Raw genomic sequence first — 11,683 nt, forward strand, 5'->3', positions numbered from 1 at the left:
TCCTGGGAGGCCACAGCCCCTCTCCAGCTGTGTGCCCTGGGCAGGGAGTCAGCCTCTAGGCTTGTGTCAGCACCGCCAGGTGGGATCAGCAGTGGCCTGCAGGTCTGGGTGTCCAGAGCACTGCATGAGTGAAGCATGTGTGAAGTGCTTATGGGAGGTCGTGGCACCTGGTAAGTGCCCAATCACTGCTAGCTACTATAATTAAAATGATTGAAAGTATAATAAACTCAGATGTAGCAAAACCTACTAAATATCTATTAATAATCATTTTTGTCCCATGAGTTATGATTATTTTTCCAAAAAAAAAAGGAGTTAAGAAGAACATTGCTTTTGTTCCTTTTAGAGGGAAATTGATGCTTTAACTCTATTCTCCCTATATTTGCTCTCTTCTCCACTCTCCTTGTATGTATATTCTTTGTCCTTTCCACCCTCAGTTGCAAATCTTCTTCCTCTTCCTAAGGTCCAAACCACTGCTGATGGTTGAAATATTGAAAACCTGGCTTTGGCCTTGTACTAAACCAATATGCCCCCATGATGTGACCCAAAGACTCAACTGAACCAAAAGTTTCAACTGCACCTATGTGGATAAGTAGACTTTCCCTGACTTCTCCACCTCGCCAAAAAAGTGGCTTACTTGCAGCAAGGTCAATCCACAAGTATAAGAGAAATGCCTGAAATTTTTCTCTAGAAATTTTGACTCTCTTTCCACTGCTACATCTGCATGGAAAATGCAGCAAAGGAATTTACCGCAGAAAGGGTAGCAAACAAAAAATGTTTTAATAACATTTCTACACATTGCTCAAGGCTTCTAGAGTTACAATTATGAGTTCATGCAGTGTTAACAACTGTTTTTCATTTTGTTACTGGTTTAAGAATATAAATAGAAATTGATAGAATGAGCACATCTAATGCACAACCTAACACAGATTTACAGCTCCAAAACCCTACACTTCTTCAACCATGGAATGGGGAAAATGTGGACCACGTGTTTGTATTTCATTACTGAGGGAAATTCAGAGACGGATGGGTAGTGATAATTCATGTCAAAAGACTTAGAGCTCTACCCCTTTGGGGTAGGAACTAGCACATTTTCTAAGTATCTGGCCACAGCTTCCATCATCCACTGCTGTGCTCAGGCTTGGGAAGGGCCCTGGTGGGCCAGGTTTCTCTGCCCTTTTGCTGAAGCACAGCAAGCTCCTCGTGTAGATGGAGCCCCAGGAACCAAACCATATGAGAAATGGAACATGAAGGTTTGGGGGAATAACTGGGAAGAGTCTCTAAATAAAATATTTAGTTTCTTCCAAGAGCTAAAGTTACTCCAACCCTTAGGCATCTTTTTGTTTGTTTGGTTGGTCGGTTAATTGGGGGTTTTGTTTTTAGAAAACACATGCATCTTCTATAGCCTTCACGAATTGTAGACATTGTGTAGGGCTGTCATTATTTTGAGGGTAACTTAATTCATAGGCACACCTCCCATTTCTGATGACATTCACATGCAGCACATGAGGAAGAAGGGTCTTCCGCTGAACAAGGAAGATGCTTATCTTGTTCTGAAACCACTGGTGTCTATGCCTGCCTTCTCAATGAGACTCTGAACTGCCTCAGAACACCTGTTGTTGTTGTTGTTGTTGTTGTTGCAGTTGTCATTGTTTAGCCGGCCCTGGCCAGGTTCAAATCCGCCAGCTTTGGTGCATATGGCTGGGGCCATAACCACTGTGCTATAGGCGCCAAGCCAGCACCTTTTCTTCTACCTAGAGATTCATGTAGGTAATAGGTAAAAGAGGAGGTATGAGTTTCTGTACCAATAAGAAGCTACATTCTGGGGAAGTTCAGCCAGTACTGATTTTATTGCCACATAACTGCCACTCTGCCCCTCACAGTAGAAACTGTACAAAAGGTCTCAGTATGTCTTAGTGTGGCTCTAATCAATTTGGAGCTTCTGATTAAATATCACTAAGTGGTAATGCCTATTAAAAGTCTTATATAAAGGTAAAAGCATTTAATCAAGACATCCACCATAAGCACAGTTCCAAGTCTTGTTTCAAGTGTAGCAGGTCTACATGTTTTAGGGGAATAAATGTAACAGTAACACAGTACAGTCAGCGTCCATTACTGTGCTGAAAATAAGAAGTCATTTATCAAATGCAACTTTTGGTGCAGGTCCCATAAAAGGCAGGCAAATAAATAAAATCAGTAAATTTGCCAATTAATATCTAAATATATTTAAATAAACATAAACACATACATATAATATACTCACACAGAGAATAAACCCATTAAAAAGTGAGGGGAACATTTTTAACAACTAACTACAATGATAGAGATGAATTAAGGAGAAAAAGTACCAACATGAGTTAGGATCCAATAACAACCCTTTGTCAAACATAATCACACACAGCAGAATGTCTGCTAGGGAACTCAGCTTAGGGTCAAATAGTTGATCCCCTAAGTCACTGCACAAATCTCTTAACACAACCCCCTCCGCCATAATCACTGCCTTCCCACTGCAGTGGACTCACTCCCTTGTAGGGCTGGGCTGGGACTTGAACAGCCCTACTCATTAGGCAGGTAGGTCTTCCTTCCACTAAGCCAAATCTAATTTCTTGTAACTGAAACATGCTGTTTTTTGTTCAGGACTCTGAAATTTAATTTTAACTATGACAGCTCTTCAAATATTATTTTTTATGGTACAGATAGTCCCTTGATAGGATTTTTCAACATTACCACGGTGCAAAGCCCACAGGCGTACATTAGAACCTATATTTCGAATACCCATAAAACAATGCCATTTGTTATTCTCAGTATCATATCCAATAAGTTACATAAAAAAAATAGTCAACACCTTATTACAAAATAGGTTTTGCGTTTAGTGATTTTGCCCAATGACAGACTAATGTAAGTATTCTAACCTTGTTTAAGATAGGCTAGGCTGAGTTTTGATAGAACATTATGTATATAAAATGCATGTTTGATTTATAATATTTTCTTTTTTAAAATTTCAGATTAATGTAAGGGTCCACACAGTTATAATATTTTCAGCTTAGGATGGGTTTATCAAGATATAGCCCCATCATAAGTCCAGAAGCATCTGTGTCAAGTTTCTAAACTTCATCATTCCCTTTTCCATTTGAATTTATTCACTCTAGATGTTATTTCAGATAATGTCACATATTTTAATCCTAAGGCCATCTTAAAATGCAAAATATCCGGAATATCACCAGACCAACAGCCAAGTAAAGTTGTCCAAGCAGCTTCAACAGATACCAGTGGATACAGACTAAGGACACAGTATCCTTCATTACCAAAATCAGTCCAGAATTCGTTCTGTTTGAAAGGGCAGAGAGAGTTAAGACAAAGCTGATCTGTGTAGATTCCCAAGTGGAAAGAAAAGTTGCCTCTCTTTTCTCTATTTTGTTTTGAATGTGCAAAAAGATTCCCCAAATCTCTGAAAATACCTTCTCATTCTCAGACCAAAGATGGTATTGGTTGCTATACTGCTGCTTTTATTTGAACCTAACAGTGGAACAGTATCATTTGTCTTCTGTGTTCTATCAGAATAAAATTATTTTCTGGACAGAAAAGATGAAGACCTACGTCTAACTCAGAATGACTCTGACCTTTCAAGGTATCCTTGTGCCAATGTGCACAAGTCTGGAAGATGTACCTGGAGGTCAGGCAGCTTCCACTAGCAACAGCGGGTACAGCACCACTACCTTTGAAGACTACATCCTGGGCCTCTGCTTTTGTTTCCCCCCAAAGAAGCCACCAATTATCCAATATAATATAACTCAATGAAACATATTAGCAAAGAATCTAGGCAAAACATCTGCCCCCTGGCTAGACTGTCTCTGTTCTACTGTGGCTGACTGTGGAAAACTGATGTTATACTTTGCACAAAATGATACACGTAGGCTCTCAAACACTGCAAAGGAGTATTTGCATCCCCCCCAAATTCATAGGTTAAAACCCTAATCCCGATGAGATGGTATTTGGAGATGGGGCCAGCAGGTGGTAATTAGGTCATAAGGGTAAACTCAAGAAGGGACCGAAGAGTGACTTGCTCTCTTCCATCACAGCCATATGTAGATATAATGAGATGATAGCAGTCTGCAACTTCCCTGAGGGCCTTTCCCATAACCCGACAATGCTGGCATCCCAAACTTAGATGTTTTGTATCCTAATCTTGCCTCCGAAAGTGTAAGAAACAAATTTCTGTTGTTTATAAGCCATCCAAGCTACGATACTTTGTTATAGAAGCTCAAACTATCTAAAGCAATCATAAAGGGTATAACAGTGCCCCCTTCGCCATAGTTTTGCTTTCCACAGTTTCAGTAACCCATGGTCAACCAAGGCCCCAAAAGAAGAAGTGGAAAATCCGGAAAGGAATAATTCATATCAGTTTTAAATTGAGAGTCCTTCCAAGTAGTATGATGAAATCTCATGCTATCCAGCTTCATCCCTGTCCATCCTGCCTGGAACGTGCATTGTCCCCTTGTCCAGCATCTCCATGCTATATGAAGGTCTGACAATTAAGTCTCAGAACTCATGGTAGAAAGAGTGCTACATACCTCATTGCTGAATATCACTATGGTCGTCTTCAGAGTATTCCCCCTGGGAAGCTGTGCACTGATGCCACTGCCTGGTCCACCCTTCAAAGCAATTGTGGAACTCTTTTTCTAAAATGGCCATCAAAGCTGCCATTGTGATACCCTTGATGTCATGAATTTCATCAAAATATCTCCCTTTCAATATTTCCTTTATCTTTGGGCAAAAAGTCACTGGGGGCCAGATCAGGTGAATAGGGAGTGTGTCAGTATAATTGCTCGTTTTCTAGCCAAAAACTCCCCCATAGATGGTACAAACTGGTGCATTATCATAAGGCTAGAGTCACACCTTTCTCATGCCAAAATTTTCTGTTAAGATTGTCCTATTTCTCCACCAATGTTTACTTGGTCTGTTATGCTTCTCACAGTCCATCAACAATTTTGATACATAACTCTACTAATTTTTGCAATGTTTTTACTTCTGCTTGTTACTATTCACCCTGACCTCTCTTTGTCAGTGATACTTTCTCTCCCTTCAGAAAAATTTTTAATTCACCTGTACACTGTTATCTCTTCATGGCATTATCCCCATAAACTTGAACTAGCATGCCCCTGATTTCACTTCCACTCTTGCCAACCTTAACAAGAAATTTAATGTTTGTTCATTGCTCTGATTCAACTTTGATATTCTCGTGAGGACACACACACAAAAACACACGAGAATGACAACAAATGCCACTCAGCAAGACATCACCACACATCGACATGAACACAGCTATGAGACACTGATATACCAAAGTTATTGGTATCTGATATCTTACAGTTATTTGTACAGTGCTGCCAATGCAAACGCACAGTGGCAAGTTCACGAATTTAATTGTCCAGTCTCGTAGTTCCTCCCATCTGTGTCACTCAGTAGACAGTCTGGGTTATCAGTTCAACTGTCTCGGTACCTCAGTACTTCTGTTCAAGTCACCCATATTTTACTTACTAATGGCTCCAAAGTCTAAGAGTAGTCATGTTGCCAATCAGGTACGCCAAGAAGCTATACAGTGCTGCCTTTAAGTGAAAAGTTCTCAACTTACGAGGAAAGAAAAAATACCATATGCTAAAATTGCTAAAACCTATAGTAAGAACTAATCTTCTATCTGAAAATTTATAAACGAAAGGGAAATTCCTTCTAGTTTTGCTTTTGAACTTCAAAATGCAAAAGTTACAGCCACAGTTGTGACAAGAGCTTACTTAAGATAGAAAAGGCATTAAATGTGGGGGTGGAAGACATGAAGAGAAACATGTCCCAACTGATGGCAATAGGGTTCATACCATCTGTGGTTTCAGCATCCACTGGGGTTCCAGGAATGCCTCCCCTGGGGGTAAAGGGGGACTTTAGTACTCACCTTAGTTTAACACTAAGGTGTTATGACCAATATGGTACCTGGATCCTCAAAGCTCAGCCCATCATTTCCTTTAAGTCTTGGCACAAATGCCAACTTTTCAAAAAGGTCCAAGGTGCCTACCCTCATTAAAACTGCCCTCCTCCTACACTCCCAATTAACTTAATCAGCCAATTTTCTTTATTCAGAGACTTTAGCCCCTTATAATGTATCATGCGGTATATAGAATCACGATGAGTGTGCCATTTGTTCCACACCCCCTTTCCTCCCGACACATACACACACACGAATACCTGAACAACAAAGACAGGATATTTATGTTTACTGATTTATCCCAAGAATCTAGGAGTCCCTGGCATATAGTCAGAAGCAAAAAGTTAACATATATTAGTTGAATGACTCAATAAATAAATGGCCATAGGTATAGACAGAGCTGGCCCTAAGTCCCCCCATTCAGCTTGTACACCCTGTATGACTTTGGAAAAATGGTAACCCCCTCTGGTCCTGTGTTTCCCTTGGGTATAATGAGACGTGTACAAGTATTTATCCCAAGGGATCCTCAAGGGATGAAGAGAGTCCTTGAATGTCAAGTGCTTAGAATCATGTCTGGAATGGCCATAGACAGCTTTCAATAAATATTAGCTGCCATCACCAGTATAATTTCAAGACAGCTTTCCCTGCAGTGGTGGTGATGGATTTGAGATGATTTATGCTCTCAGTTAACTGGCTCCCCTCATATCTGACAGCACCGATCTGCAATGGTGAAAGAAACTAGGCCCTTGGTGAAGAAACAGAGCTACCAAGGGTCACACCCCAGCCAGATGGTCTCTCATCAGCTCTCATTCCACAGTATCCATGGGTCTGCAAGGGAGCTGCAAACAGCATAAGAGCTACTGCCTCTGACCTGCTGAAGTAGAATAAACATAACATCGAAACCACTGAGTAAGTGATGGTGAGGCTTAGAAACCTTAAAAGGCAGAGAGAGCAGCTTCTCTCTTTCTACTTAAACTGAGATTTGTTTATTTGGTTTAACTGGAGTCAAAGCTAATGGTTCTAATGGCTTTAGATCAACCCAACTTATTCTTCAGATTTCTACACACGGACTGTAACTTACACTTTATGAAAGAAAAAAAAAACAGCCCTCCATAAAAGAATTCACCAGAACATACCAATCGTGTAGACATTCGCTTACCTTTCTAGAAAGCTAAGGGTCAGGAATGGTATGGTAACTTTTTCCAGGGGCAAAATCCAAGTCTATCTAAGGCAATAGGAAGTGGGCCTGCAAACTAGACCAAGCACTGAATACTCTCCAAGGACGGCAGAAAACACAACACTTTGGAAACCCCCATCATCATTTACACACACCTCTGCTGTAGGAAGAGAAGCAAAGATTTCAGGACTGATTGCATTAGGAGGAGAGGTAAGAACCTGAGAGGAAGATAGAGATGAGAGAGAGAAGAAAAGGGATGACAAAGGAGAGGGGGGTATTTCTGGAGTTTTTGGAAATAGTAGTCTTAATTTCTCTGTTAATTATGTCTGTCCAAGGTGAATCTTCTCTGTTAAGGGGTCTCTCAAGGCACTGTAAGAGCAAAATGAAATGACTGACTACACATTTCATAGATAATGACAAATAATGCCAAGAGGGAATTTCCTTCTTCACTTCAGAGGAGACCCCACAAGCTGAAAGTGGAATTAAATTTTCAGACTCCCAAATCAGTGCTCTGTACTTTGTACAACAAGTTCCTCAAACTTCAATTTGCATGTAATAAATGACTGAGTATTTCCTCCAGGAGAAAGCCAAGACCCTGAATTTCTGACATGCTCCCAGGTGATGCTGATATCACTAGTGCATGGATCACCCAGAATCAGAAACCTGAGTCCCACTGCACCTGCTGAGGTATAAGCCTTCTGAACATACGTGTGTGTGTGTATAAAAATAAATGTATTTTTTAATGAAAAGGTATTTTTTAAGAGCAGAAGAAACTGATATTACTGATGGAATACTAATGTTTAATAAGTTCTAATAATTCAACAATATTTGCAATATCCAAGGGGCATTTGCATAGCAGTATCAAGTGCCCAAGTAAAATATACTGAAGTTGCAGATTTTAAAGTACACACACACACACCAGTGTTTTATAGTTGAGCGATCTCTCACCCCATTTTATCACTATGCATTTATTGACAATATGCCTCTTGTGTTTGAAATATAACATACAGAATTTGCAATAAATCTGCAAAAAGTGTCTCAGTTCTCAATCTCTTGGTATAGAGATCCCACCTCTAGGGGTTGCCTCCACTTTCTTTGAAATTAGACATTTTAGATAAGAAAGATGGCACTGACACACTAGATTCCTAGAGGTTATTTTAACAGATTGTATCACAGAATATCACAATATAACAAAGTTGATCATCGCCAGTTAGATGTATCATAACCCTGCTAAAAAGGGGCCACAGGATAACCAGGGGGAAAAAAGAAAAAAGGTCAGGTTACTTCTGTTTCTCTTTTTTTCCTCACCTAGTGCAGAGGAATCTCAATGCCTTTGAAGAAAGTTGATGAAAACTGAACACACGGTGGACCTCCAGCCCGAATGCATAGTTACCTCCCAGAGCTTCCTATTGGTCCCCTTGAATCAGCTGAACACAAAAGGTTTTTCCTATAAAAAGTCCACAGTGTATCTAAACCTGATCCCAGTAAAATTTCACTTCAGCTGAAGTGAAAATGCAGAGGTAGCGTTTACGGATAACAGCTGGAGAACATTAGTTCCCTGTCTCTCCTTTTCTCTCCCAAGGGTTGAAAACTCTGCTGTTCAGACAGGAAGTCGTCATATACCACACACTGTAGGATACTAGCATGCCGGGATAGAGGAACAAGTTGTGGAGGATTAGAAGGACTGTGGAGGGGTTTGTTAGAGAAAGAACACATAGCAGTGATTCTGTGTACCTCTTGGGCTGTCCTTTTCCCTGACAGTATTCAGCCAGCATGGTGTATGGACACCCAGAATTGATGAGCAGGAACTACAATTATGTACTGAAAGCTTTTTAATAGCTCAGAGGCTTCGAGAAGCCTTAATCATTCACTTTTCCACACACATGTGTATAACACTAAGACATTTTGAGGTGTGGCCAAGATTCTCCAGTAATTTTCTTTTTGGCATCCTTCAACATTTGCTATCTAAAAAGACAATTTTAAACTTATTATCTAAAAAATTAAATAGCCAAAAAAAAAAAAAGAAGAAGAAGAAATACCTCTCACATCACTGCCAAGGATAAGAATGGTTATATGTATATATAAACATGTTCTGAAAAAGAATGATTTAAACAAAACGTCCTTGGGGATAGGTTTTTTTTTTAGGATCAGGTTTTGTTATAATTCCACAAAGCTGCTGAGAAACGAACACAGACACAAACGCAAGGAGAGACACCCACGTTCTGCAGCCACAGCTCAAAGTTTTGAACAAGACGATAAAAGTTTCCTTAACACCACATGCTCAATAGCTGTCCTGCATTCCTACCAGTCTGCAGGCACCGGCCCCTCCTTTGTAACCAACTGTCCTCTGGGGGCGGGCTGTAAAACTGACCCAGTCCCTTCCACTCCCCTCCAGCCAAGCTCACTAGATACAAACCTTCTTAACTTTTGAACTGCAGAAAAGGCCTTTGCCTTATGCATATCAGGGGCATGCTTTAATTGGGTTACAACGCTATGGTTTTATGCAAAGAAGGGGAGGAGGGACTAGAGAAAGGCCAACCCACACATCCATCATCCTTTTAGGAGTAGGTGGAGTTTAAAGTTCTCCCAACTTCCAAGTTCTCACTTGACAGGCAATATTTCTGTGCAATTTCCAGCCCCTTGTAACGGATGGTCCTTTGCCGGTCTCCAGCCCGGAGAGAGCAGAGACAAAGCCCCCGGCACCCCACGCCTCACGGGACCTATAGGCCGTTAGTTTCGTGAAGCTGTCAGAGCAGGAGCACTTAGCAAAGAATGGAAACTGAACTTCTCCTTCCAGAAGTTTTTCCTGCTACAGTAAAGTCCAGGGGGCTGGAGCACAAAGGCCTGGGAAATTTTCACTGTTATTTTTCAAAAAACGTCTTCCGCCATCTGCCAAACCATCATCTCCTAAACCCCAGAAGCCTAGGGAAGGGAAGTTGAGGCACACGTGTTCAGAAACACAGCGGAGATGCAACTTGAGCCGTCCCAAAGACAACCTGGAAAGTTGCTTAAAGATACCCCCACGGTGAGAAGGCCCCCCCAGGACGCCTGACCCACTCAGAAATCAGCCAGTGCCAAGGGGAAGGGGACCGCCCAGACAGGGTGCCAAACAGGGGCGCGTCAGGGCAGCGCGCGAGAACCTTCCTTCCCAGCCAGGAGGGCGAGGGGAGGGGAGGGGAACGTGATCCCCGAGTCTGAGGACCGGCGGCCCACTCACCCTCACTGCCGTACTGTTTGCCATTGTTCGCGCCCATCCTGTCGCCGTCATGCCCGCCGTCTCCCGGGACACTCCATAGCTGGGGCGCACCTCCTGCGCTCTTGGCCAGAGGAAAGCCAGCCCGACCGGACCGTTAGCTGCACATACCCCAGGTTCCGAGGCCGACCTCCGGCCTGGGGTGGCCTCTGGACTATGGTGAGAGGAGTGCGCTCCGTCCCCTCGTGGTACCCTCCGATTGCCTCAGGCGGGGCCAGGGACAGCAGCTGCTCTTAGAATCCGCGCTCGGGGCCGGCGGGCGTAGCGCCGCGCAGAGCCCCAGCTCCCGGGCGGCCCAGGGGCTCGCCGCGCCGTCGCCGCCGGGTCCCCATCCGCCCGCCCCGATCCCCTGCGGTGGGCGCTGAGCCGCTCGGGCGCCCGGACTCCTGGGCTCCGCTGCCTCCTTCAGGTGTCCCTGCACGCCGGCGGCTCCCCCGGGAGGGCGCGGCGGCCACTTGTTGCGGGTGCCCAGAGCGATCCCAGACTCGCTGCCCAGCGCTGCTCGCCCGCGGGCCGGACTTTTGTTAGCGCCAGGCGCCTCCTCTCGCCGCCCAGCGTCAATCACAGCTGGAGCCCCGGGGAGGAAGGCCGGCCCGGAGATGCGCGGCCTTTTAAAGGGGCAGCGCGCCTTTTCGGGGCTCCGGCTCCCGGCCCGGGCCTGGGCACCGGCTCTGCGCGCCACCCGCTAGCGGTTTGGAGCGAAGGAACGTGCTGCTGGCTCTGTTTTACTATTGTTCTTTTATAGGCTTGGCCCCAGTTTATGAGACGAACTTCCAGGCGTCGTTTGAAGTCCCTTGGGTTTATCTGCAAATGTATCGCCTATTTTAGGCGCGTGGGCATTTAAAATGAACCCTCGTCCGTGTCTGATTCTGGCACATTTCAGGTGTGTCTGTGAGATTCTCCCAGAGTGTCCGGTGTTTGCGGACTAAGGCGGAGAGTGGAGGAGAGAGGAAAGGAAAACTTGAAGCTAACTTAACAGGGAATCCGCCCCAGTAGAGGGAAGACAGTCCCCGCCCGGGTGAAGGAGGTTTCCTGGCTCACAACTTTTAGGAGGTTTAGAGCCAGGAAGTGTATTTTCTCCTCGTTTCTCTGATCCTTTTTTCTTGTGGTTGGCATTATCCTTTGTTTAATACATCACAACCTCTTTTGGAGATTTATATGGAACTTGTAGAGCCTTAAAACGGCCCTTTGGTGTTCTCTGCATTAAATAGAAAAAGGAAATTCTTCTACAACATTGCATCCTGGTAAAGACCAGGGCACTCACCACGCAGAGTTCTGTGGA

At 43.6% G+C, this 11,683-nt stretch overlaps 1 protein-coding gene across 2 annotated transcripts in view; it reads right to left on the reverse strand.

Moving 5' to 3' along the window:
- Positions 1–10,648, reverse strand: part of FBXL7 (F-box and leucine rich repeat protein 7) — a 409,539-nt gene extending 398,891 nt beyond the window's left edge. The window contains exon 1 of one of the 2 annotated variants that reach the window (XM_003789541.3): positions 10,366–10,648. In XM_003789541.3, coding sequence (XP_003789589.1) covers positions 10,366–10,402 — 37 coding nt within the window. In that variant the 5' untranslated portion in view covers positions 10,403–10,648. Of the gene's footprint in view, positions 1–9,367; positions 9,652–10,365 lie in introns of those variants that run through there. The other variant, XM_012805010.1, reaches the window with a different exon arrangement.
- Positions 10,649–11,683: the final 1,035 nt, after the last annotated feature.

Source organism: Otolemur garnettii, unplaced genomic scaffold (genome assembly GCF_000181295.1).
Source record: "Otolemur garnettii isolate 467f Iridium unplaced genomic scaffold, OtoGar3 scaffold00033, whole genome shotgun sequence".
NCBI lineage: Eukaryota > Metazoa > Chordata > Mammalia > Primates > Galagidae > Otolemur > Otolemur garnettii.